General features: G+C 32.8%; 4 protein-coding genes across 14 annotated transcripts; 3 read left to right on the top strand and 1 right to left on the bottom strand.

The window, feature by feature from the left end:
* The first annotated feature begins 826 nt into the window (after positions 1–826).
* Positions 827–4,404, top strand: LOC130828898 (ADP,ATP carrier protein 1, mitochondrial-like). The gene is made up of 4 exons (XM_057694929.1): positions 827–983; positions 2,349–2,862; positions 2,950–3,324; positions 3,697–4,404. Exons 2-4 carry the CDS (start codon positions 2,365–2,367, stop codon positions 3,991–3,993), a joined length of 1,170 nt encoding a protein of 389 aa, XP_057550912.1. The 5' UTR covers positions 827–983; positions 2,349–2,364; the 3' UTR covers positions 3,994–4,404.
* A 154-nt stretch (positions 4,405–4,558) lies between these two features.
* LOC130828896 (pentatricopeptide repeat-containing protein At2g22410, mitochondrial) lies at positions 4,559–8,953 on the top strand. Of its 9 annotated transcripts, none has more exons than XR_009047424.1 (4): positions 4,559–7,508; positions 7,640–7,725; positions 7,941–8,055; positions 8,159–8,953. XR_009047424.1 is itself a non-coding variant. In XM_057694928.1 (2 exons), exon 1 carries the CDS (start codon positions 5,433–5,435, stop codon positions 7,470–7,472), a length of 2,040 nt encoding a protein of 679 aa, XP_057550911.1. In that variant the 5' UTR covers positions 4,559–5,432; the 3' UTR covers positions 7,473–7,508; positions 7,640–8,953. The 9 variants fall into 9 exon arrangements, 1 of the variants encoding a protein (XP_057550911.1); XR_009047423.1 differs by having other exon boundaries at positions 7,886–8,055; XR_009047421.1 differs by having other exon boundaries at positions 7,640–8,055; positions 8,159–8,229; positions 8,859–8,953.
* A 5,172-nt stretch (positions 8,954–14,125) lies between these two features.
* Positions 14,126–19,087, top strand: LOC130796730 (E3 ubiquitin-protein ligase BIG BROTHER-like). Of its 2 annotated transcripts, none has more exons than XM_057659102.1 (9): positions 14,126–14,387; positions 15,065–15,167; positions 15,313–15,460; positions 15,593–15,824; positions 16,645–16,679; positions 17,043–17,087; positions 17,648–17,775; positions 18,174–18,282; positions 18,379–19,087. In XM_057659102.1, exons 3-9 carry the CDS (start codon positions 15,323–15,325, stop codon positions 18,433–18,435), a joined length of 744 nt encoding a protein of 247 aa, XP_057515085.1. In that variant the 5' UTR covers positions 14,126–14,387; positions 15,065–15,167; positions 15,313–15,322; the 3' UTR covers positions 18,436–19,087. The 2 variants fall into 2 exon arrangements, with proteins under 2 accessions (XP_057515085.1, XP_057515086.1); XM_057659103.1 differs by lacking the exon at positions 14,126–14,387 and adding an exon at positions 14,421–14,599.
* Positions 19,088–19,165: 78 nt separating this feature from the next.
* On the bottom strand, positions 19,166–25,621 carry LOC130796728 (mechanosensitive ion channel protein 10-like). 2 transcript variants are annotated; one of them, XM_057659100.1, is made up of 5 exons: positions 23,874–25,621; positions 21,783–21,918; positions 20,134–20,427; positions 19,809–20,011; positions 19,166–19,606 (listed from the first exon to the last, which is right to left on the bottom strand). In XM_057659100.1, exons 1-5 carry the CDS (start codon positions 25,595–25,597, stop codon positions 19,369–19,371), a joined length of 2,595 nt encoding a protein of 864 aa, XP_057515083.1. In that variant the 5' UTR covers positions 25,598–25,621; the 3' UTR covers positions 19,166–19,368. The 2 variants fall into 2 exon arrangements, with proteins under 2 accessions (XP_057515083.1, XP_057515084.1); XM_057659101.1 differs by having other exon boundaries at positions 21,783–21,912.
* Between the last annotated feature and the right edge of the window lie 2,159 nt (positions 25,622–27,780).

The following is a 27,780-nucleotide window of genomic DNA, read 5'->3' as shown; positions in this document are numbered from 1 at the left end:
GAGATCGTCTTACCAAAAGATAAATATATATGAATTAAATAATATATTTCATTATTATATAAAAATATATGATCATTAATTGTGATCATCTCACTAAAAGACTACCTTTCATAAAGCTAGCTCTTTTAAAAATATCATATACGAAAACTCCAAAAATTGCCCTTTCTTCTATCTTAGGGCCCAAATTAAGGCAAAAGGATTATTTCCCATATGCTTGGCCGTCTATCAATTTCGACCAGCCGGTAGCCACCATTCAATAAATGACTAAAGGAGTAAAGGGCGTCAACTCACCAATAAAATATTTTTGTCGTCTCATTAAATTTGCTAATAGATATTTAATGGGCAAATTATAAATAAGAAAATAAAAATAAATATTGTAAAATAGTGAGAAATATGTGCGAATAAGATGTAAAAATAGGTTGATTGTGTGAGAGTAAATCAAAGAAAAAATGCGAGCCATCACAAAAAAATAAAAATAAGATAAATTTAAAGGATCAACTAAAAAAAATATGATAAATTTTATGAGACTATATAAGTATTTAGTAGTATTTTTTACCTTTAATTTCATGAAAAATAATAGAAAAACAATTTATAACTAGTTTAAAACCAAATTAAATTAGTAAAAATCAATTATAATTTTGAACAAAAAATCTATTTTAGACGAAGTAAAAATTAGTTTTAATTTGTAAAAATAAAAATCATTTTACAATCAACAATAATCAGTTTTAATCAATAAATATCAATTATAATAATTAAAAATCAGTTGCATCAATAAAAAATCAATTGGATCTATTACAAAAAATAATTCTAAAATCCGTACTATAAATACATCGTTTCCAATAAAGCAGTTTAAAAAGGCCTCCCCAGAACATTTGAAACCCTCACGATTTGTTCTTCGCTGCAAACCCTTGAACCACATTTCTCTCTTACTACTTTCTCTGTCTTCCGTTGGAAAAGCGGAAGTTTCGGCGAGACGTCTGCAGGTTTTTTTTTTTTTTTAAAATTTATTTTTTAATTCTTTATTGCTTGCTTGTTTTAACAGTGGATGATTTGTTGAATTTTTTCTTTTGATTGATTTTCATTTTCGTGTGAGTTTTTTTGGTATGATTTTAATGGTTTACTGATGTCATTATGTGTTTTTGATTTATAAAAATGATGGATTTTTTGGATCTAGTTTTTTCGTTGGCTGAATCGTAGATCTGGTTATGTTTCAGTTGAATACAGTGTTATTTTACCGGATTTGTTTTTGTTTGTGTTAATTTCTGGTTCGATGTTTGGCAATTTCATTCATATTTGTCGACCTTTATTCTGTTTTAACCTAATCACTTTGATCTACGTGTGAATGAAAAAGATATTTGGTTTGTGCATTTGGTTGAGCAGAAAGCATCAAAATTTAAAATGATTTGTTATGCCTTCTGATCTGGTGATGTTTTTGTTGATTGTTATATTTAATCGTGGATCTGTTTTGTTAGTGCTGATTTATGGTTTGATGTTTGGCAATATATTTCACATTTGTCCCTTTTTTTTTCTTTTCTACTTTCTCGTTTTAACTGACATGAGAATGAAGCATATGTTTGTTTAATGCGATCTTTTGAACACCAAGCATCGATATACAAAATAATATGTTATACCTTCTGATCTGGTGATGTTTTAGTTTATTGTTGTGGCTCTATTTTGTTTTTGTTTATTTCACATTTGAATTTTAGACCGGAATCTTAATCGTATCATTTGAAACTTCTTAGCAGTTTATACAGTTAAATTTCGTTTCTGTTTTGCTGAAGTGTTTGGTTTTGTGTGCAATTCATGGTATGGTTGTTTGCTCATTATAATAAAACTTGTTTCATATGCAGCTTAAATCAAGTGGATTTTTCTTGGGTATAAGAATTTCCTTTGTTTATTAATTGAAGATAAGATCATGTAGGATTGATGGAGGATTATTCCTAGTATTTGATTGATTTCTCATTCATATTGGGCTGGTGAAATGCACTAAATTAGCCTCCGCTCCTGTATATCACCACTTGTGTCAAGTGAATTGTTCATAGTATTTGTCTATTTGTCACAAGTTTGGAAAATTTTATTAGTTCCTGGCATCTGCTGCATACATATTATGGGTGCTATAATATATTGTTTCTTGGTTTGAATTAATAGTCAACTTGGCCTTTGGTTATTTGTTTTTAAATGTACTATAGGCTATAATCTCTAGAGGATGTACCCAATTTATCATTCACTGTGAATTAAGAATTGGAACAAGTGAATTATGGGTGAAGAGCAAACTCGTCATTGTGAAATAGGTGTTGCTGGTCTAGTAATCTATAGTAGTATATACTAATATGATTATTTGTCATCAGGAAATTATTTTACGAGATGACTGAGATGAAAAAGCAACCCTCAGTTATGCAGAAGCTCGGAGCTGGCCAGCTTAGCAGTGGTCTTTCACAGATCACTCATCCTCGTTATGGAAGCATGCAAAACTCTGCCTTGGTTCAGAGACGGTTTGCCTATGGTAATTACACTAATGCTGCTTTGCAGTACCCAGCATGCCCAGCCACCCAAGATTTATCTTTTGCTTCCAACATGGCTGCACCTGTTGTTGCATACGCTCCTGCTGAGAAAGGACCTGCTGCTTTTGCTATTGATTTTCTCATGGGAGGAGTTTCGGCTGCTGTATCAAAGACCGCTGCTGCCCCAATTGAGCGTGTTAAGCTCTTGATCCAGAACCAAGATGAAATGCTTAAAGCTGGTCGTCTCTCTGAACCCTACAAGGGTATTGGTGACTGTTTCAAGAGAACAATCAAGGATGAGGGTGTGATGTCCTTGTGGAGAGGAAACACTGCTAATGTCATCCGTTATTTCCCTACTCAGGTGTTTAATATTTTATGCTTTTATTAGTTTAGTTGATGATTCTCCCTGTTTTTAGTAATCTTACATTATTATTAACTTCATGTCCAGGCCTTGAACTTTGCTTTCAAGGATTACTTCAAGAGAATGTTCAACTTCAAGAAGGAGAAGGATGGTTACTGGAAGTGGTTTGCCGGTAACTTGGCATCTGGTGGTGCTGCTGGTGCTTCTTCTTTGTTCTTTGTGTACTCCTTGGATTATGCCCGTACCCGTCTTGCCAATGACTCCAAGGCTGCCAAGAAGGGAGGAGGAGAGAGACAATTCAATGGTCTCATTGATGTTTATCGCAAGACATGGGCTTCAGATGGTCTTGCTGGTCTATACCGTGGATTTAACATCTCATGTGTTGGTATCATTGTCTATCGTGGGTTGTACTTTGGTCTGTATGATTCAGTCAAGCCTGTTGTATTGACCGGCAGTTTGCAGGTTAGTAACCATCATGCAGTGTTTATGTTTTTAGTATTGTCTTTAGTCCTCTTTTCTGATCAGCTATGTTTGTGTTTTTACTAATTTTATGGTTCAATGATCTCACATAACCTGCCTGGTAGTATCTTGCGTCTAATCATTTACAATCTCATTTGGTGGAAGCAATGGTCAAAATTGCACTGTGTTTATGTTTGTTGTTGGCTCTTGTAATGAGTTCAAAAAGAATTTTCTTTGTTGAGTTCCATGGAAATGGTGGATAAGCTTTTTAATACTAATTTGTGTGCTTCCACTTTTTACTTTGATTCCTATTTGATGTGTATGTTATTAAATATTGACCTCGACTCAAAAATAGTGTGTGATTGATAATTGCAGGATAGTTTCTTTGCTAGCTTTGCTCTTGGTTGGCTCATCACCAACGGTGCTGGTCTTGCTTCCTATCCAATTGATACCGTCCGTAGAAGAATGATGATGACATCTGGTGAGGCTGTCAAGTACAAGGGTTCCTTCGACTGTTTCGCCCAGATTGTCAAGAATGAGGGCGCCAAGTCTCTCTTCAAGGGTGCTGGTGCCAACATCCTCCGTGCTGTTGCCGGTGCTGGTGTGTTGGCCGGTTACGACAAGCTCCAGGTCCTTGTCTTTGGAAAGAAGTACGGTTCAGGTGGTGCTTAAATTTAGAAGCCTCAACAGCTTCTGTGGTAGATGTTGATGAAAATTTAATTTTTTGGGTGGGGAGGAATTGGCATGGAGTTTGTGGTGGTCAGTTTTTCGTATACCGGAAAAAGTTTGAATAATAATGTAGGGTTTTAAAGACTTTTAGAGGGACTAACCCCGCAGTTTTCCCTGAGAATTCTTGCTCGGATTCAAGATTTGTTCTAGGGAGCACGTTCGCAATTTGGTGCTCCGTGGAGTTTTCTTAATTTAGTTACGTAAGGTCAATTTTTGTTTTCAGAATTCAAACTATTGTTACCTTCCATTTGATGGAAAGGATAGAGCTATCTTGCTAATCATCTCTTATTTATTGTCAAGTTCTTTTTGTCATGGGTATTTTAATTAGTGAGCGTTATGCCTGCTTCAAATTCATACCCTGAGCCTTCTTTTATGTCATAAGTATTAAATTTAGCTCTGTTCAATACTCGTTTGCTGTGGCTCGAAGAGTATGGTGTTTTTGCCTTGCCCTTCTAGTGGGTATGGCCTCTGAATTGGAACCATGGCTAATTTCACAATTTTTTGCTACAAAATAATCTCCGAGGCAAATGATAAAGGGTTCATAAAATTTAAGAGCTTATCAAGGTTGATACATGTTATCAGCCCAACATCAACCATTTAACATATTTTGGAAGGTTATATCATTCCAACTTGTTTCATACTTGCATTAGTTAAAACTTCCCTGGAGGAACTTTTTACACTGTAGGAGTACATATCAACCTAAAGTTGATTCTATTCAGCACTATGTTGAACCTTGTTGAACTCTATAATCGTTATGAGCAACTCGTGTACCCCCATGATACAAGGTTGATGATTCCGACACTGTCTCCAGGTTCCAATTAACAAGTTATAAGATTCTCTTATTATGAGACAAGTTCATACAAGAAGTTTAAATTTAAAGAAAAAGTGTTTTAATTACGGTTAATTATGTTAATTTGACTATTTAATTTGATTTAGGATTTTTATAGTGCGACTTTTAATTCGACTACGTTATATTGGTGCTACTCATCTCATGTTGCAAAACTCTCACTATTTGGGGTTTAATTTGATTGCTTGCATTTCTCCTGTCCTCTCCCTTGAGAGGGTACGAGTATGATTTGTCAACTTCCTTTCCTTTCAAATCCTAATTTTATTCGAAACGCTGAGTTGATGACCATGATCGTCGACTTTTAAATTTTGAATAGTTAATATAGAAGTATCATAAGACTAAGGTTATTTCAGTTGACAATGAATGATATGATCAGTCATTTGTATGGCAAATTATTAGTTACCATACCCATGAATGAAATGGCACTCGTGACTCGACACAATTTGACGGTTGAAGAGAATCCCTCTTCATATTCCCGCCATTCTCACCAACGACACAAACATCAAAAACCCTTAAACCATCAACAAAATTCCTAATGATTAAACAAATGTTTCTAAATTTGAGATTTTTCTCTCCTCTTCAAAATTCTCTATCTTCAATCTTCTTTTCATATATACACACTCGTTCACTCTCACCATACAAACCAAAACCCAACAATTGGAACACAAATCATTCCTTTGTAAAATCTAACCCACTTCTTTCAATCCTTGAAAAATGTACTTCAATTTCACAATTGATTCAAATTCAAGCACAAATGATCACTACTGGACTCATAGCAGACGGCCTCGCTTCGAGTAGATTAGTTGCTTTTTGTGCGATATCTGAAGCTGGTGATCTTTCTTATTGTGAGAAAATTTTGAGATTTCTTGATAACCCAAAAGTTTTTTCTTGGAATATTGCAATTAAAGGGTACTCAGATAGTTCAATTCCTATTAAAGCTGTCATCTTGTATAAAGACATGTTAAAAAATGATGGATGTTTTCCTGATAATTATACTTTTCCTTTGATTTTTAAGGTTTGTGCTCGTTTGAGGTTGGATTGGATTGGTTATGGAATTTTTGGACATGTGTTGAGAATGGGTTTTGATTCGGATGTTTTTGTACATAACGGATTAATTCATATGTTAGTGAATTGTGGTAATTTGGATGATGCACTTAAGGTGTTTGATGAAAGCTGTGTGAGAGATTTGGTTACTTGGAATTCTTTGATCAATGGGTATGTACACTGTGGGCGGTCTTGGGAAGCATTGACTCTTTATGAGGAGATGAGGGTAGAGGGAGTTATGCCGGATGAAGTGACTATGATTGGGTTGATTTCGTCGTGTGCACAATTACAGGATTTGAGTCGAGGCGTTGAGTTTCATCGTTTTGTTCTGGAGAATGGATTGAACTTGACGGTTCCACTTTGTAATGCATTGATGGACATGTATGTTAAATGTGGGGATTTCAAGACTGCGCAAGGAATATTTGGAGATATGAGGAAGAAAACCATGGTCTCTTGGACCACGATAATTGTCGGTTATGCTAAATTTGGGTTGCTTGATGAGGCAAGGAAGATTTTTGATGAGATGCCTGAGAAAGATGTGGTTCCATGGAATGCCGTTATTGGAGCTTATGTTCAAGCCAACCGTAGTAAGGAGGCTTTGGTTCTATTTCATGAAATGCAAGATGCAAATGTCACGCCTGATGAGGTGACAATGGTTAACTGCTTATCTGCTTGCTCACAACTAGGAGCTCTTGATATTGGAATATGGATTCACCGGTACATTAACAAGAAGAAGCTTTCTCTGAATGTTTCGTTAGGCACAGCTCTTGTTGATATGTATGCTAAATGTGGGAACATTGGAAAGGCACTTGAGGTTTTCCATGAGATGCCTGTGAAGAATTCATTGACATGGACGGCTATAATTGGAGGCTTAGCGCTTCATGGTAACGCGAAAGATGCTTTATCATACTTTTTGAAAATGGTTGATGTTGGATTAGTACCTGATGAGATCACATACCTAGGAGTACTAGCTGCTTGTTGTCATGGGGGTCTAGTTGACGAGGGCCGTAAGTACTTTGCTGAAATGACCTCTAAATACAATCTTAACCCAAAGCTGAAACACTATTCGTCCATGGTAGACCTATTAGGTAGGGCAGGCAAATTAGAAGATGCAGAAACAGTTATAAAAAGTATGCCTATGGAGCCAGATGCTGTTGTATGGGGTGCTTTGTTTTTTGCTTGTCGTATTCATGGAAATGTGACACTCGGTGAAAAGGCTGCATGGAAATTGCTCGAGTTGGATCCGGGTGATAGTGGAATATATGTTCTGTTAGCAAATATGTATGGAGATGCAGAAATGTGGGATAAGGCTAGGAAAGTGAGGAAAATGATGAAGGAAAGAAGAGTCGAGAAGACACCCGGATGTAGCTCGATTGAAATTAATGGCGTTGTCCATGAATTTACCATAAGAGACAAGTCACACCCTCAATCTGAACAGATATTTGAATGCCTAGTTCAATTAACAAAACAACTTGAGTTGATTGAATTTGTTTCGAGTACAAGCACTTCAGGGACAACAGTTTTTGTTTAACATTTATGATTTATGCAATTCAGATTCTTTGAGCAGGTTGTGATCACAGGTTCATTTATCTTTAATATCCAAATTTTGATAAACTTTACAATTCATTTATGCTTATTAGGAAACTATATGGTTTGCCCCATATTTCTACTTATGTTATTTCATATTCTAAACTGCAGCTGCTAAATGGACGGGTACTTGTTAGGCCCGAAAGGTATGAAGATGCTCGATGACATTCCAGTGAACCTCAAGGGCAGTTTTTCTGGTAATGAGCAGTTTTCAGCATGGTCATCAAACATTCAATCAATTTAAAGGGAAACTACCCAAGGCCCCAACTAAACTTCTACTCATATTCTTGTTGGAAGTTAAATTTTTTCTTTCCCTGATTTACGGTGTTCGATTCAACTGATTACTATGTGTTTCAGGGAGTACAATTTTCACAAACAACATACTGAAAATGACTAGTAAAAATCCATGCAGTTACTGAAACATCGGCTAACTACAGTCTACATGTCCTGCATGATTGTAATGCTTGCTGGGGAGAATTCGGTTCTATCTCAAAATTGAGTAGTTAATATCTCCAAGTTTCTACAAAGTGAGTAGTTAATGTAAGCAGCTACATTATGTTGCTAATCATTTTAGCTATCAAATCTGCTTGGTAATTTGTTTAACTAATGGCTCTTTTCTGTTGTATCAAGCGCGGCCTCTTTTCTTGAGCATTCATATCAAAGGCGTCCCAACTGCATAACTAGCGCGAGGACTGCTCATTGTGAGTACATTGTTGGAGTTTATCATTTATAATTCCCACTGTTTATCATGTCACTTGATAGCTGTTGGGAATAAGTGTTACACTTCATGTTGTGCAAGAGATGGTTTGATATTGGCTGATTCTTGAGTACCTAGCTTAGTAGTGGCCCGAGTGGGGACAGAATTTATGCAGTTTGTCAAGTGCTATGGACCAAGTTTAGTAGTGAACTACCAGTACCTCACTTAAACATCCAAATTACTAAATCAGTATTTTTTGGTTTACTTGGTGCGAATTCTGTTTTATGATGTCAAGGTCATGGGTTCAAATCCGATAAAGTGAGGCCACTTGGAGAAGGTTCCTCTCCTCCCTTCTTTGTAATGCCTAGGCGAGCTAGTAGAAGATGGTTATTAGCGCCATATATATATATACGACATAATGTATTGCAAATTTGAGACTCGGGGCCTACTAAAAATGTTATCCTCCAAACTCAACCGGTTGCATACAGTTTGAGTTTTACCCATATAGCTTAAGATTTACCCTTAATGTACCAGACTACAATTGGGTTAAAATTAGGTGCATCTTGATAGTTTTTTAACCACGCTTAGTTGCCTGACTCTAAAACATTTTAGCTTGTTACTTTTTTTTTTCAGTTGGGAAATGTGGTTTACTACTCCCTTGGTGATTCATGTGAATGTCTGACTCCTGCAGTGAATGTTTACACAATGGGTTACAGCTTTTAGACAAAGTTTGATTTTCCTTGTAATAATTTGGACAACTGAAACTGTCTCATGCCTTTGATCTGAAAAAATTGTTTAGGATTACAGGGAATTTTCTATCTTGGATTGATATGCTGCTGGTGAAGTTAGTCCCTCCATCCCAAACAATTTGCTACCATTTCATTTTATAGTCCATCTGATAGAATTTGCTTTTACTTTTTATCTTACAAAATTTTGCCCCACTTTTCTATATAGTTCATCACACTAAATTTACTCTATTTCTATCTTTGTTCGTTATTCTTTACTTTTCATCTACATGTTTAACTTACTTTTTCAATTTATTGACACATTTCTCCCACTTTTTCATAAAATATACATTTTTCCATTTTTCTTGGTTCTCTCACCAAATGCTTTTTGGGCGAATTTGGTGGGATTAAGTGAGAACAATTTTATTTTTGGCTATAACACACGCTCAAAGGGGTATAAGGTGAAATAGCTTATTAAACATTTTTAAATTATTTTGACACAAATAGATAGTTGGGTGGTCGAACCATTTAATGCTAGTTAAAACAAATTATTATTATGAATAGCTGGTTTTAAACAAACTACTCTATTTATTGTTAATATCAGCTGATCAAACCAGTTGATGAAATCATGTAGTTAAATAAATAACGTGGCATGTGCTTGCCATTTATATATTATGTTCCTACATTTGATTGAACAACTTTGAAGGAACCATTTACAACTCGAGCCACCCTTTGAGTGCACCTTTTTTCTTGGAAACAAAATAAGATTATTCAAAGCTTCGCTTTACTTGCACCTTAGGTTTCATCATTCCAAGCTAATTTTATGTCATTATTATCACAATTTTTATCAAATGATGATGAGTTCCTTTATTCTTTAGCATGCTATTTTGGTTATAATTTTCTTTATATTTTTGATTCTTTCATCTTCACATGCTATTGAAACACTTAGATATCAATTTCATATATTGCTGACCATGTCAGAGCGGGCCACGATTAATGCCATATTATATCACTTGCTATAAGACAATGACCTGTGACCAGGGGTGTTCAAAACCGGATATCGGGTCGACTCGGTTTTCCAGATAGCTAAAATTGTATTCCGGATCCGACCCGGTATAATCCGGGTCGAAAACCGGGTACCCGGTTTTGTTTATTTATTTAATTTTTTTTTTCTTAATTCTTTTAACAATTTTTTAAACATATAATTCAAATAATATTAAAATACTTAACTAACTTAGTCATAAACTATTAAAATACAAGCATTAGTTAATTAAAATACAACCACAATTCCTCAAATTCATAATTCCATAAACTATTAAAATTTATATTTAAAAAAAAAAAAAAACCGGATACCGGGCACCCGGTTTTCCAAAATTCGCAATCCGTATCCGACCCGAATACCCGGTTTTAAAACCGGGTTCCCGACCCGGTTTATCCGAATTTTGGAAACCGGGTAATTTATCCGCTTTTAAAAATCGGAAAGCGGGTTTTCGGATCGGGTTTTCGGATACGGATATTTTTGAACACCCCTACCTGTGACGACATGAAACAAGCAACAATATTTTTTTTCTATTTTTTAATCCAAATTAACTATAAAATGATAGTCTTAACTGATCGTATCGAGTGTTGACCTTACATGCCGGCCACAAATTGTTGAATATTTGAGTCATAGTTAGTTATCTTTATTTTAGAAGCCCTAATGGCTTTTAAGTAGTGGAATAATGTAGTTGGTTATGAGTTGAAAGTGGGACAACTTCCTAGTGTTATGGTTAGTTAGTTACTTACTCTAAGTCTATTTAAGTTAAGACGTATTTTGTTTGTAATAGAGTAATGGGAATTTAATTAGTAGTCTCTATCCCCATCAAAAAAAATTAGTAGTCTTTTAACTCTTAGTATAGTATCAAAGTCAATATCTGAAATTCGGATAGAAAAATTTAACACACAAAAAAAAGTAGAGAGTAATTATTAGTCAACTTTACATTATCTTATTTATTTCTCGTACTCTCAACACAAATCGCTTTGTATTATGTTGATTTTACGATCATGACAGTGCCACGCTTGTGACCTGCTATGAAGGTTGGCGGGCCGGGTTGTGGGTTGTCGCCGGCCAGACATGAAAACGGTAGTACACTGCATGATTCTCTATGGGCCATAGCCATTGCTCGGTCTTCAATGGGGGGCCATTGTTGGCATATAAGGTTCTCTCATTTGCACACCAATAGTGGCCCACCATTATCTTTGTCGACTGCATTAGGTTTTATTATATTTTGATTTATATAATTAGGGTCTGTTGACAATGGAGGTTCTAGCTTCTTAGTTGAGCAAAGCCATGCTCAAGTTGGAAATTGACATAAAACTTGTTAACTTTTTAAACTAATTACTCATTATATCACTAGAAATATATACTTGTATTTGTTCCATGTTAGTTGTTTTTGTTACTTTGGTTGTATTACTAGAATATAATATCAAAAGCATCTTAATCTTAGTAATAGTATACTCCATTATTTTTGTATATTGATGAATTTATTCAGGAGAAAGAACTAACGTTTTCATCTTTTTAGATGACTTTAATAGGGTACGGTCTTATTTAAAGTCGTGATCAGCTAGGCAATATAGATTTTTAATGATTTAACTCTGTAAAATTTTACGTCACATGTCACATATAGGGATGAAAATTCAGTTTGACTTCGCCCCTAATTCGATCTGATCCGAGGAAATTAATCTGATCTGAATTCAATTATATAGTTCGAGTCCAGTTCTATATGATTCTAATTGTGATTCTATAATTTGAAGGACGTATTTTCTTTGTTAAGTTGTATTTGAAAGAGTACTCTATTAGTTTTTTAAGCTCTTGAATCGTTAGTATAATGTCGATAACAATTAAGCTTGATAATAATTCGAACTCCTACGGAGGCGAGCCGGAGCGAAGTTGGAGTATGCATAATCCAACTACGAGTGGAGATGGTCTGAAAAACATAATCCATGTTTTATCCGGAGCAAAATCGGAGGGTAGATAATCCGAGCCAAATCTGACCCTTTATCATCCCCAGTCATATTTGTTTAATCCTCATATTATGCATAAAAAATCAAGTCAAATTAAAAAGAAATAGGAATCCAACCTAAATCAATAAGACTTTATTTGATACAACCCAATTGAACTTGTTAGATAGCCATTTCACCTGAATCGTAACACGTCCCGTTGAACATGTATCTCATGTCTCAATTTAACCATACCTTTCATAATTAGAGAGTGAAAGCATGCAAATTTCAATGTGACAATTTGGGTATGATTTTGTTACCTCTTGCCCAGTTGCCCCCCTTGAATTTCAGTTTGCTGTACTTGAAAAAGTATGACTTGCCTTTCATGATTAATCCTGCTTTGATATTGGTTGGAGAAAATAAGGAAGTTGTATGACAATTATTGGTATTATTTGTACTTCTAGACAAATCAATCAATCTGTATACTTTAGGTGCTACTATGATCTGTGTATAAAGTACATATAATTAACACAATTCTCAAAATAGTATGATTGAGATCCTTTAGATATTAATTGATCTTCTAATTGTCATTTCTGAATAATAAGTCAGTAACCAATTTATGACTTTGAAAACATTCAATAAGCACGCTACTTATGAAAATGAGATTTTTATAATGATATAATACTGTGCTTATTATTTAAAGTGACATTTTTTACAACATGTTAGTGATGATAACAAACTCAAAGAGACAGAGTATTTTACATTATATATGAAATATAATAAAAAACTTAGTTATTAATTGAGTTAATTTTTTAACCTGTTATTAAAAGTCGATGTGATGAAAATGTTAAAAATTTGAATCTCATTCACCTCTCATTATTTAGAGTTGAATATTTAGTGTTATATAAATATGTATGAAGGGAATATATATTGCATTTTAAATTCTATGCTAAAGAGTATTGTGATTGTGAGGAAATCTGGATAGAGCATAATTATTAATTATAGGATAACAACGATAACTCGAGTGTACGAATCTTTGTTGTTTTTTAATTGTATGTTAGGCAAGAAGTTATAACCATCTTTAAGAACATGAACTGAAACCAACTTTACATAGAGAAGGTTTTGGCTTTTGCCTTTGGGGGTTGAAATTCAGGTAGATTTGGTGAGTACATACTAATATGATTTGTAGGAGTTGTTTAAAACATATCTAATGATTCGATATTTATTCGATTTTAGAATCGATTCCGATTTAAATCCGACTTCAAAATGAGTATCAAATAATATATAAAAATCAATGTGGGTACAAGACTTAATTTTAAACTAACTTGAAACACCCGACGCAAAATTGACTCTATGACACGAATAAACACTTCTAACTTACCAAAGGCTGAAATTATATGATTTTATTACACAATAACTAAGTTGATAATAATTCATATTTACACATTTTAAAATGTCGGGGTGACAATTTTCCTTTAAATAAGATAAAATAAGTAAAAAATTAACTAGCTAAAAAAGATATGGAATTAATAAATTTATATCATCCATGCAGAAAGAAAAAATCTACTATAAAATAAGAAAAAATATATATACTTATATAAATCTTATACATAATTTTAAAAAGGTGTTTTTATCTAATAATTATTTATAGATCGTTTAATGTTAGAGAGAATAAATTCCAATGAAAATCGTTAATTCCACTTCCTTTATTTAACTACCACAAAATATTTTTTTCTTATTTGATTGAACTTTTTTTAATTGCAATAGACACTGCACTAGAATCTTGAGTTACCTACACTTTCATCGTATTTATACATGCGAATTTTCAATGTCATTAAATTAATACTCTCTTTCTTACAGTATCTAATTTTTTTATTTGATTAAGTTATTATAAATGTCTTATTTTTATTTTGAATATATTAACTTTATCAATTTAACTTTACTAAACTTAAAATTTTACATTTATTAACCCTTTAAAAATACTACATTTTTTCTCTTTTACATGTGATCTTATTTAATTACCTATACGACTAAATGATGAAAAATGAAATATGACACTTGAGTAAATAGGAGGAGGTATACTTGTCTAAAACCAAATACCTATAAAAAAATAATTTTTATTATTAAAATTAAGCAACCAAACCATCTCTTGTTGTAAGTTGCAACATCACTTCCCCCGTAAGCAATCTTTGTAATTTGTATTGTGGAGTATAGAATATGAATATCATTAAATTATAAACAAATATAAAAAGAAAATTCAGAAGATTTCATAGGATAAGTAACAAAACCCAAAATCACTCAACAGAAAAAAGTAAAACCCAGTTCATCATTCCTCTCTCTTTCTTCAAATTCAGAGTTGAGAGCATCCACATTGCCGAAGGAAGATAAAATAAAGATTCACAAGTGACTTAAAACAAATTATTCTGTCACAACCTTAAAGAAAATAAAAGCTATCAATGTTGGTTCTTTCTCTTTGTATTTCTCTTCCTTTTCTTTTAATTTTCTCTCTTTTTTACACCCACATTTTACTTCTTCTTGATTCTTGATTGACTTCCTTCTTTTTTGTTTTCTGTTTTGATTAAAGATTTAATCTTTTTTGATTGACATTGATTGATTGAAGAGGTGCTAATTTCTTGTGATTATTCTTATCCAAGTTTCATTCTTTTGTTGGTTAGTTTTGAAACTTGTAGTTATTAAAGATTTCAATCTTTTTTGATTAGTGTTGTTAGAGGAGTTGTTAATTGTCTGTGATAAGTCTGACCCAAGTGTTATTTTGTTTTATTTGATGCATGTAATGATTAAAGATTTATTCTTTTTGATTAATATGATTTGAGGAGAATTTTTCTCAAATCTCATTTTAATTCTGGGTTGATTCAATTTATAGTTATTCCTTTAGATGATTTGAGATTTTTCCCGCATTATAATAGGAAATGTTGGGTGATTTTAGCATTGAATTTAACTATACATTTGTTGTGGGCAGTTTTTTGATATTTTTTTCGGTTTAAACATGATGCAAGGAATTGGTATATTTAACCCTTATTTTAATGATATTTCTTTAAATTTCTATATTTGGGTTAAAAACTAGGTGTATTATCTTTGTAGCTAACAACTAACTATCTGTTATCTAAAATGCAGGTGTTTAAATGGTGGGTATTGAATGGTGATTCATTGTTGAGCAATCTGTTATTATTTGATTGATCAATGCTTTTGAATTTGCTGATATAACTGGATCATACAGGTGAATTTTGTTGTTGTTTTCATACATTTAGTCAACATTTGATCCTTGAATCTTTCCTTATTTGACATATACCAATTAATTAGCATACCTTTACTAGACTCTACTAGAAGTACCTCATGTTCTTGGTGGTGGACTTAATTTATAGGATTGCTCAAATGAATTGGAATCAACACATGGATGCTCATTATATTGGGAACAATGCTCCTTACAATAGTGCTGGAAGTTTCATGGATTTCTTTGCTGGTCTTACATATGATCATGTGAATTTCATCTTTTCTGGTTCACAAATGCAGGTGCAAACACAAATATCATATCTTTGTGTATTCTTTGATATGTAAATTTGCTGAATTGGGTATATTTGTATGTTTCCTTCTGAAATGAAAACATTTTTTGCTTGTAATAATGTATTTTTTTGAACGGTGCAGGATAGTGTATACTCACCAGTTACCGCAGGTTATTATAAATTTGGGTATTCCGATCCTGGACCTGTTCAATATCACAATAATAGTCCATCTTATGAGGTCTATGATCATATAGTGGGTATGGATGAATACACTCGAAGGCCTGCTGATTTTTTTTCTGGTGAGCAGACAACTGCTTCAAATCAGCATTCAGAAAGGATGTCAAACATACACGTAAATACCAGCAATCGAGATTGTAAGTTTCTGAATTCTTTCTGGCATAGAAGGATTGTACTTTTTGATGGTGATGTCATTACTCACTCCACTTGTTCTCAGAAATATTTGTTGAAATTCTTGTTGATTTCCAGTGACATTACATGGGTTTTTGACTACAAACTACAGAGTTTTATGGTTGTGGATATTGTGTTTTCTATTATAAGATGATGTGCTTTGATTTGGAAGATTGTTCTTGTATTTGGTCATGTGTGGATGATCTTTTGCACATTGACTGTGCTTCGATGTGTTTTTTTGGCACACCTTTTTATGCCACATTCTGAGAAGAGATTGAAAAATTATATGTTATTAACGGAACTTTATGTGTTCGAATAATTCTTACTACATTGTAGATTTTGTGCTATGGATCTAATTTTGAACAGACATCATTTAGTGCTGGCTGTTAAGTATGACGAGGCTGCCCTTCTTTGTGGCTTGATTATCTGGAACCTCATCATCATTATCATCAACAACCCAATATCCCACTCGAAAACAAGATCTGGGTGAGAGAAGGTGACAGACAATCCAAACCTGTACCCCTTGGAAGAGATTGCCTGAGGAATGCAGTCTGGAACCTAATAACGCTATATTTCATCTAATTTTGAACAGACAATGTTGAGTGTGATTTTTGCAAACCTAATGCAATGCACATTGTTTAGCATTCCTCTTAAGAGTCTTGTTTTGTAATAGTCTTGATGTTGATATGTTATTAGTGTAGCCCTCATTTTTGGGTTTTCGCATTCTTGTATATATTATTTGGTTTCTTGAAACAATATCTTGATTTGTTACTCTTAAATTTTCAGGTCCCAGAAGTCATCACAATTCTCAAGATTATCAGGTAAAATTTGCCAATAATGATCCATAAAAAAAATTCTTCATTAAGATAATTCATTGTCTCACAGTATGTAGTCTGTACTTAGAACTGGGTATGACTGCTAGATTCTTGATGGTTAATACTCCATATGTTATCAAGCAAACTTATATTCGATATTTAGTAAAAGTTATCGAAGGTAATATTCATTGCATAAAATTTGTGGAAGCTCATGATTCATTCTACATTGAAATATTGGGAGAATTTTCATTTGATCTTTTTTCCTTGCCACCTTCCAAGCTAATACAACTACAATTAATGAATATTGCCCTTGAAAGCTGAATTTGTATCTTATACATCTTTTCTTGACTGCTGTTTTTCTCAATGCAGGCTGTTTGGCAAGACAATATAGATCCAGACAACATGAGTTATGAGGTTGGGTGATTCTCTTTTCTTCCCATTTCTCTTTTGCATCTTTGTGCATTTCATCCATATCATCGTATGGTATGAAATTTGAATGATATGTAAGCTGAGTTATCTAGTTTTTCTAATTTACTTCTGTAAATCGGAGAATCATTGAATAATTCATTTTCCAAGAAGACACCAAATGGCTTGTATTTGTTTGAAGCATTTGTCAATGCTGCAACTACAATGCCAAATCTTTATTCCAAAGAGATGGGGTGTTGACTTGTTTGAAATGTTTGTCAGAAGTATTTGAACTCCATTATGACTAGCATAGATGTGAAGAACCTTAAAAGTCAGGATTCAAGCTTTAGGATGTTAAAGGGTAAATTATGGAAGTAGAATTTGATATGGAACAATTTCAGAGATATCGATTTTCATGAATGACATGACTTTGAGTTTCATTAAAACAGCATCTAGTTAATTTTAAGAAGTTGGCAAGTTGCAGCCTTGCATCTGCATATCGAGGAAGGATAAATGGTCTTTATTGAAAAACACTGATGAATTCCTCACATTCCTTTAAATATATGCAGGAATTACTTGAGTTGGGTGAGACTGTTGGAACTCATAGTCGTGGACTTTCCCAAGAGCAGATTTCCTTGCTTCCAGTCTCGAAGTTCAAATGTTGTTTTCTCTTGAGAAGAAAGTACCGATCTGACAGGTAAGATTGTAGTTTGTCGTATTTGAGCTTCAGTTGTTTATTTGTGATCACTTTTTTTGGGTGCGAACAAGCTTTGAAGTTCATGTAAGGATTTATTTTGCAATTTTCTGGTCTCTTGGCCGGTTCTTAGGGCATCCGGGGTAGCTGACCGCCTAGGACCCTAGAAATAAGGGCTCAAATATTGAATGGTGCTATTTAGGCCTGGTTCTGAGCAACTTTTTTTTAAGTGATTTGTTTGTGAACCTTTTTTATATTTGAAGTAATATTATGTTACGGTATATTTTGTCTTGAAGTGGATAAGTTTTATATTTTAATATATTAATGGGTCCCATTTTAAAAGACATTGCAAAAATAAATAGGGCTTTCAATTAACAGAACAAGTTTTACTTTGGAAACAGATGTGTAATATGTCAAATGGAATATAAACGTAGAGATCGTCTGATCACTCTCCCCTGCAAACACAAGTATCATGTTGGTTGCGGAACCAAATGGCTTAGCATCAATAAGGTATAACCAAACATTCATACTGAAATCTCTCGATTCTGAATTTGTTTGTCCGAGTGGTTTTGCTTTAATCGCTGCTGACAAACTGTGTTTTTCTAGGCTTGCCCAATTTGTTATACGGAGGTGTTCATTGATGCAAACCAGAAGTTTAAGTAGTAACTTTTACGATTAGCATCAACTATGTTCATTTGTTATTCTTTTTTGACTTGTTGGTTCTCTCTCTCCTATAGATCTTTCTGTCTCTTTTCTGGGTTTTTTTCAATAGGATAGTTAGTTCATGTTAGTAAACTTATATTTGAGAAATAGACTTCAAATCCTGGTGAAATTCCAAAACGAGGTTAGTTGTTGCGGGTATATTTATGATTTTCATCGTAATTCTAGTGGAATACTTGTACAGTTGGTTTCCTTCAACGATGCTTTTGAACTTGTCAACATGAGACTTGGAGTTGAACAACATTTAGCTTGTGTTTTGAAATCGAACCTCCAATGCAAGCTTCTGGCCATCCTCTGCAGCTCCATCACTTGCTTGGGCAAAACCTCTTTTTGCTTTCCCGAGAAAGTAACCATTTCAGCCGAGCATGCCTTGATGCAAGTCCTCACGCCTTGTTCAACCCAATGCTCATCGACTCGCCCAAAGTTCATGCTATCTGATCACTTGCTCTTCTGAGCAACATCCTCTTGCTGCTATTATCTCACCATTAGCCATCTCTTGGCACGGGCTTCTTCTTTCTCGCTAAGCACGCACTGTATTTTTCATTATGAGCCGTTCCTTATATTATGAGCAACATCTTCAGTTTATATTGGTAGGATTTTAATATCCTATGACTCAAATCTCAATTTAACAATCCAATAGTTTCATCAATGGTACAATTATAAGACCAAATTGTTGGACAATTTCTATGCAATAATAATAATAATGTTTTAAGAACAACAACTCTAAAAACATGAAATGATCCCACATTATTTACATATAATTCTTAAAGCCACCAAATCAAAAATCACTACAAGCCAAATCAAGCTTTCTTCTGATATTGTCCAGCAATGTTTGTAACCTGCATCTTGCATTGCCATTGGAACTTATAAACAAGTTTAATCGGAATTTGATGATCCTTCATTTTTCTTTTGATTGACAATGTCTTCTGCATGTAAAACGAACTCGGATCGTAGGCTACGCTTTTTCTTGAGGCATTCAAAGTAGCTGTTTATTCGAACATTCACTCTGTGTTTGAAATTAATGACCAACTTCATGCTCATTTTTTCTCCGCATGTCAACACCTCAATACAAGTAATACCGAGTATGAATTTATCTTCATTGTCACCAATATATCTGATATTAATGCGCCAAAAGAAAAAAAAAATCAAATGATATTTGTTAACTTTAGCAGGATTTTAAAACACGAAGTACACAAACTTCATAGGTCAAGGAGATACCAATTTCCTAACCACATAACAAAGAAGGGTTTCAATAACTTATAAAGTGTGTATACTATCTTTAATTCATCCATATGGGATAAATTATGGAAACTTACTTTTCAAGTTGTTGTTTAACATGGTTGATTTTTTCCTTATCGAGAGAACCAAGGTCTAGCTCGAGATTATCGTTCCAATCAAATTCTGTCCTATGGTTGATGATAGATTTGGTGATTAACTCCGAATTCGTGTATATAACTTCTTCTTGTGTAGCCACTTTATCAAACAATGTTCTCCAAACTCCAACCGCTTTGACCTCCATCTATTGAACGTACAATGTAAATCATACCCTTCATCAGTGGAGAATCATCGGCTAGACTAATGATTTTTGAATGTTTTATCCAGAACTATATTGAAAATTAAATGCGAGGATAAATAACTAACCATTGTACCATCGAGTATGCATAAATCTCCGACATTGAAAGGATTAACAACATAAGCGAACATGACACCTTCAAACAAAGTTTTGCAAGTGTCTTGAAATATGAATGATAGCCCTAATATTGGTGTAGCAATGAGGACAAGTACTTTTGTAGTAGCCAGTCCAGTCAGAAGCAGCCACATTAAGAAGGATGTAAATATTATAAACACGCTGATAATCTTGTTCAAACAGTCCACTACCTCTCTGGAACTCTTTAATGTATTTGCAAGGAATAAGCAGTTTTTGTGTGCCATGTCCTAATCAATATGCAATCAGTTAGACCGTGATAATTCGTCATATAATTTACCTTATGAACACATCCATGGGCGGGCACTCGTCGGCTTGGGCCCAAAAATCCACGGATAATGAGCATTAACTTGCATATGAAAATTACCAACCAAACTTTATAAATATGTTCACAACCCACTATTTTACTAATGTCGGATCTACCTTATATGTAAAGTATTTTCAACATAATCCAAAATGTTAATAATTAATATCTATCTGACAAATCTAGACCCTCACTTCCCAAAAATAATTTCCCAAAACAACCAAATTTAACTAATTTCATAAAAGGTTGATTTTTTAAGGATTCTAATCTGTTAGATAAACCCGATTCTTATTTGTCGTCACTCTTTTTATTTTATCGCCACCCCCTCTCCTAATGAAATTACGAATTTGCCCCTGAACTTTAAAAATTTACAAATATGCCATTGGAGTTAATAACTTTTCATTTTCATTTTTTTTAATTTTTTTTTAATTTTTATTTATATTATTATTGTTATTATTATTATTATTATTATTATTATTATTAAACCACAATAATAATAATAATAATAATAATAATAATAATAATAATAATAATAATAATAATAATAATAATAATAACAAAAAAAATAATAATAAAAATTTTATAAAAAACAAAAATAAAAAAATAAAAAAAAAAAATCAGTCGCACAAAACGTGCGACTCGAGTCGCACGGTGGAGTCGCACGTTCTGTGCGACTGATTTTTTTTTTATTATTTTTTTTAATTTTTTTTTTTTTGAATTTTGACTTATAAAATTTCTTTAGTTTAATTAATTCATTTTTTAAGTTATTATTATTATTATTATTATTATTATTGTGGTTGTTATTATTATTATTATTAAATTATTATTTTTGTTTTAATTATTAGTGTTATAACTGATGTAAGAAAGAAAGCATAAAAATTGACAAACACAAAACACACAGAATTTACGTGGTTCACCGACAATGTGTCAACTACATCCATAGGCAGAGGAGAGAAAAATTTTATTACTAGAGGAAACCCAAAATACAAATATTGGCTAGATTATAGAAAATAGGAGTTTATAAATTACTCCAATACAGAAAATCTTAGCCAAAATAGATGTTTTTGGGATGATGCAAGACTAATGCCCAAGACTCCTTTTATAAGGAGAAGAATAAAGCCTTTGTTATTCTTCCGATGTGGAATAATGATAAACATTAATCTTCCAATGTGGGATAATTATTCTAATCCGTTAGATAAATTACCACATTCTTGAACAGAATTCATCCAAGGTTTTTTTTTTCTGAATTAAAAAAAAAATTGAATCCGAAAATATACGTACCATCCATGCTTTAAATTTTGTTTGTAAAGATATTGCCTCAGAAGAATCCAGAGTATTTCCATCGAGTAGTAGCTGAAAATCTCTCCAGTTGTCCTCTCCAATAATTTGCTTCAATATTTTTTCAGTAATCCTGCCCCTAAACACCAAATGATCAGTTTTTTACAATAACGGAAGATATGCACAAAATCGAAGTATATGCCTTTAGAGCATACTAGTATAATATGTGGGTGTTATTATTCTTGCCGCCTTTTTTATTTTATCGCAACCCCTTCCTCTAATGAAATTACGAATTTGCTCTTAGATTTTAAAAAATTACGAATTTACCATTAAACTTAATAATATTATCATCAACTAAATTAATAAAAAAATTATTAATAAAAAATTTAAAATTAATTAACAACTAAATTTTAATTAATATATTATTATTATTATATTAAAAAATAATTAAACATTCAAATAAATTATTTAAATTCAAAACTAATTATTATAATAACATTATCATAATATAATATTATATTAAAATAAAATAATTTATTACAACATTTATTTAAATAACAATAACTTAAAAAATAAATTAATTAGACAAAAAAAATTACATAATTCGAAAAAAAAAATACCAGTCGCACAAAAAGTGCGACTGTACCTAGGTCGAGTCGCACAAAAAGTGCGATTCGACCTAGGTGCAGTCGTTACCTTTTGTGCTACTGATTTTTTTTATTATTATTAATTTTATTTATATTATTATTACTATTATTATTGTTGTTGTTGTCGTTGTCGTTGTTGTTATTATTATTATTATTATAATAGTGATTGTTATTATTATTATTATTAAATTTTTATTTTTGTTTTAATTATTACATATAATTTATTTTTTTAAATATTATTATTATTATTATTATTATTATTATTTTTATTTAACTTGAGAATAAATTAATTAAACAAAATAAATTTTATAATTCGAAATTCAAAAAAAAAAAATACCAGTCGCACAAAAAGTGCGCGACTGGTATTATTTTTTTTTATTATTTTTTAAAATTTTTATTAATTTTATTTATATTATTATTATTATTATTATTATTATTATTATTATTATTGTTATTATTATTATTGTTATTGTTATTATTATTATTATTATTATTATTATTATTATTATTATTATTATTATTATTATTATTATTATTATTATTATTATTATTATTATTATTATTATTATTATTGTGATTGTTATTATTATTACTAAATTTTTGTTTTTGTTTTAATTATTATATTTAATTTATTTTTTAAAATATTTTTATTAATAATAATAATAATAATAATAATAATAATAATAATAATAATAATAATAATAATAATAATAATTATTATTATTATTATTAGTATAAATAAGAAATTTTAAATCCAGTGGCAAAGTTGTAATTTTTTAAACTCTTGGGGGCAAATTCGTAATTTCATTTGGGAGGGGGGTGGCGATAAAATGAAAAAGGTGGCTAAGAACAAGAATTGGGTAATATATTATGAGATTACAATCATTAGCCTCCTAGGCAGAGTAAAAATTAACAAATTCTTTGAAGATCCTGTGTAATTTCAAAAGTTTAGATATTTTTTTGACAACTTTGTATACTTAACATATACTACTACTACTACGTAATTGAATATTGAGGCATCCAAAATTTTAGGGCCTTATGCGGTTAAACATGTTAATTTGCTCAAAATCTCCCCTGATTAGCCTAAGTGTTTGCGGTAAAATGCTAGGAAAAATTGATATTAATAATCCAACCTTTCACCCAGCAGCTCTGAATAATCTCACCTTTAAATTTTTTCCTTTAGATTTTTTTTAATAATCCAACCTTTCTCGTAGTTTGCTATTAGCATAATTTTTTGTTTTATAATAATTCAACCTTTGCCTTTATTAATTTGCTATCAACATACTCTATTAGTATGCTGATAATAAATTAAGGACAAATGTTAATTTATTAGTTCAAAGTTTGATTTAATCACAACGAATGTGTAAAAAGTTGAATTATTAATATCAATTTTTCCAAAATGCTATACTCTATCAAATGCTTTGTTGTTGAAGTGTATAATACATACCTCCCATGACTATCATCTTGGTTATAACTCTCGAGCACTTCAAGTAGCACATCAGCATACTTATCCTCCAACAATTTGTTATGAGCCATCAAAAAGTAAGAAGCTGCTTGTTGAATGCCAAAAGTTGTAGGAATTCCATCATCTAGCAAGTATTCCTTGGCGTTTTTCATCTTTACTTTCGACAAATACTTGCCACTAATCCATTCATCCGCAGTGTCATGTTTCAAGCTTGCGTAATTCAGATTCATATTAACTCCCAAACTCAACGAAATCATGTATTTCATATAATTAGATAAATTGTTCCAAAAACTCATGTCGTGATTTCTTTCTGGGATATCACTATCATATAGAAGTTTGAACATGTCGTACTTGTGACGACCCAAGATGCCAAGGAAGTACAAATGCCTCCCTCCTTGTAAGATTTTCGATTCTAATCGATCATAGATCGACTCAGCCTCCCACGACAGTAAAATACACCTTTTTATGAACCACAAAATCGCACACGTTGTAAAACTAAGACAAGTTCGAGTTCCAAATACCCAAAAATGTTTAGGCTTTGGTGTTCCGTTTAGTTCGTGCCCGAGATACAACACCCAAACAAGCAGAAACAATAACGAACTTAATAAAAAAGTGGCGTAGTGTTTAAGTCCATTGGCCCAGTACATTAGATATTTCTTGCGCAAGAAATTTTCTAGTATAGAATAATTTTCCGGCTTAGCATTATTGTTATTACTTTTCTTATCATGAAATTTTTTCTTAAAGAAACAGACTAACACATGTATAATTAATCCAATTGCGTTGTTAATGATGACAATGATAACCAATATGGTAACCCATGTCGAAATTTGAAGGCCATACATTTTCAGATTCTTAAAAGTATCAGGAATGTATGGAAGCACTTGATAAAGGCACGCGATAGCGTTCACACAGTCGGCTATCTCAAGCACTGCTTCCGGAACATTAATCCAACTTCCTACAGGATCGAATTGGATTCTTGGTATATAGAAGAAGGCACAGGTTGAGAACGTAATGCCAAATGTAAGCATGCTAGTAATTTTCCAAGTTATCACCTGCCAATCTAAGTGCATGATGCCAAAAACAAGCGTATTCTTTAAGCTAGGAGCGTTCCAGACGGCTAGAATAACCGCAATAGTGGGTGCGATGGAGTAGAGATAAAGAATGCACATCCAAGTACGGATGCAAAACTTAAGTAATGTTATATTATCGTACGCCTCGCCGTGTCTAATGAATTGAAGTAAACGAGCGACTAGAAATAATACCAATAGGCATGAGAATAATAATAATGTTGCAGGAAAAATACATATTCCTAGCAAAACCATTAAGGGTGCAATCATTATGATGACTAGCCATTTTAGTCGGACACACTTACCTTTGTAACGTTCACTAAATATTTCTAAACAAACGTACAAAGATAATGCGAGTATATTAGGAAACACTACGAGATTGATGCCATTAGTAACAATAATTAATGGTGAAATACATGGTATTAAAAATGAAATAATAAGAACAAAAGTATTTATAAGAATGATAATAACAATGAAATATTGGACATTGGGGAATATTTTTGTTGGGTGGTTTTGATCTAATGGTATTTCACTCATTTCTATAGAATGAGAATTTTGTGGTTGAGCTACAGTTGTTGGTGGTATGGGTGAAGAAGAAGATGGCATTCCAAAAAGAAAAGCTGAACCCTCGTGTTCCATTGTTGAGATGATATAATATCGTCTTTCATTGATTTTATTATATAATAATAAAATATACTGTACAGCGGTTGACGCGGAATGTGTTGACTTGGAGACTATATTAGGCCATGACAATTCGTCACATAATTTTCACCGTGGCCCACTCGTGTGGACACGGGACACCCGTGGACTTGGGCCCACAAACCCACGAGTCAAGAGCGTTGACTTGCACATACACTTGGTGTGGTTCATTGTTTCCCAAAACCATATGATAGTAGGAAGATTAGCTCACCCACTATATATGCAAGTCAACAACCCAGTATTTTATCGATGTGGGATCTTGTCTCACATGTGAAGTATTTCCAACACTCCCCCTCACATGTGAGCCACATCATACCAGGAACCACCTTCGGCTCTGATACCATATTAAGCCGTGACAATTCGTCACATAATTTAGGTTCGATCAACAATTTAGGTTCGAAAAGAATGGCGTTCCTACCCTAATTGATTACTCCCACATGCGAACTTGACGGGGGTTCGCATGTGAGGGGGGTGTTGGGATGAGTTATCCCACATCGATAAATTAAAAATGGTGTGCACGCTTTATAAGCTATTAGAGACCTTCTTCCCACTGCCATATGGTTTTGGGATGGTATATATCTCCTTGGCTTATGAAGTGTGTGCACTTGTGTCTCTCCGTTAATATGCTGGCATTCACAATAAGTCCAGCATAATTTAACAGACTACACATACTTCATAATCAGTATGTGTTGACTTGGAGACTTGAGAGTCGTTAACAACAAAACACGTTTTTACTATATTGTGCAACTTCAAAACTTATGAAAATTTTTGAACAATTGTATATCTTTAAATTTAAATACTTAAAATATATTCTGATACTGAAATTTTCAATATTTTAAATTGTACGGTCGAACATTATGAATATATTCAGAACTTCTTTGACCAGTCTTACCCTACTATCATTTTCATATATCTTCATTATCATAGACTTGACTCACGCACTCTCATCATATAATTTTCCGCCTTTTTATTTTGTCCTTAACTCTAGCAAGGGTACAATTATTCGCGGTTCCACCAAGGTTTTGGGTACAATTGAGCCCTTTTATACCCCTTTATTGTAATTTTAGTAAAATTAATTTTTGGCCTTATCCTTACTAAACCCTTCTAAAATCAGGCCGAATAAGGGCTTAAAATGGAGGCTCGGCCCGTTGCACACCCCTAGTCTAGACTTGACTTATATATTTATTTTCTCTTATTTTAGACATATATATGACTTATATATTCATATTAGACATTAGACATGAAAATATAAAATGATAAGTATGAACAATTAAATCAAGAATCATTGTACACTAATATAGGATCCTAAACTCATCAAACTACCTGACTTGGAACCTAACTAAATAAAAAAGTTAAAAAAATAACTTCTAACAAACTAAGGTTAAAAGAACTAAATAAATAGCAATATTAGAAGAGTACAGAAGCTGAATGGAGATGAACTCAACATTAGCTAGGGTCTTCATCACTATAATCAGATATCCTTAACATCCCCCGCAAGCTTGGGGAGTGGAATTGAACATGCCAAGCTTAAGAAGAAGAGGTTGAATATGATTTTAAGGAATTATCTTAGTCAACACATCTGCAAGTTGTTCTTTGGTTGGAACAAAACGAAGACCAATTAAACCTTCCATGACTTTTTCTCTCGTAAAATGACAGTCTACGTGGTGCGATAATGAAGGACGGGATTATGATCAACGTTGAGAGCAGAAATATTATCACTGGAGAGAGTGACAGGCTTCAGGTTGTTAACTCCAAACTCCTCAAGGAGACGAACCAACCAAGTGACTTCAGAGGCAACCGTGGCCATAGCTCGATATTCAGCTTCACAAGAAGACTTTGAAACTGTATTCTGCTTTTTAGACTGCCAACTTATTGGAGAATTGCCAAACATGATGATATAACCTGTTACAAATTTACGGGTATCCAAACAAGTCCTCTAATCCGAATCAGAATAAGCGTGAAGAGAAAGCGTCAGAAGCCTTTAGTAAAATACCCTGGTAATGACTTGCATGTATGATTAAACGAAGCAAGTTTAAGTTTTCATTTTGTGATTCCTTTTATTTTTGAACAGTAGTATTTTATTTTATTTTTTATTTATTTATTCTTTAAGGTGGTTTCTTAGG

Source organism: Amaranthus tricolor, chromosome 12, assembly GCF_026212465.1.
Source record: "Amaranthus tricolor cultivar Red isolate AtriRed21 chromosome 12, ASM2621246v1, whole genome shotgun sequence".
Lineage (NCBI taxonomy): Eukaryota > Viridiplantae > Streptophyta > Magnoliopsida > Caryophyllales > Amaranthaceae > Amaranthus > Amaranthus tricolor.
This window is presented reverse-complemented; position numbering and strand designations above follow the sequence as displayed.

Bases quoted from the DNA above. Each gene is read 5' to 3' on its own strand.
- LOC130828896 (XM_057694928.1), top strand. From the start codon at position 5,433: ATGATTAAACAAATGTTTCTAAATTTGAGATTTTTCTCTCCTCTTCAA.
- LOC130796730 (XM_057659102.1), top strand. From the start codon at position 15,323: ATGAATTGGAATCAACACATGGATGCTCATTATATTGGGAACAATGCT. The intron at 15,825-16,644 runs GTAAGTTTCTGA...TTAAATTTTCAG, and splicing joins AAATACCAGCAATCGAGATT to GTCCCAGAAGTCATCACAAT. The intron at 16,680-17,042 runs GTAAAATTTGCC...TTCTCAATGCAG, and splicing joins ACAATTCTCAAGATTATCAG to GCTGTTTGGCAAGACAATAT.
- LOC130828898 (XM_057694929.1), top strand. From the start codon at position 2,365: ATGACTGAGATGAAAAAGCAACCCTCAGTTATGCAGAAGCTCGGAGCT. The intron at 2,863-2,949 runs GTGTTTAATATT...CTTCATGTCCAG, and splicing joins TCCGTTATTTCCCTACTCAG to GCCTTGAACTTTGCTTTCAA. The intron at 3,325-3,696 runs GTTAGTAACCAT...TGATAATTGCAG, and splicing joins TATTGACCGGCAGTTTGCAG to GATAGTTTCTTTGCTAGCTT.
- LOC130796728 (XM_057659100.1), bottom strand. From the start codon at position 25,597: ATGGAACACGAGGGTTCAGCTTTTCTTTTTGGAATGCCATCTTCTTCT. The intron at 20,012-20,133 runs GTTAGTTATTTA...TACGTTCAATAG, and splicing joins GCATACTCGATGGTACAATG to ATGGAGGTCAAAGCGGTTGG. The intron at 19,607-19,808 runs GTAAGTTTCCAT...CATTAATATCAG, and splicing joins GTTAAACAACAACTTGAAAA to ATATATTGGTGACAATGAAG.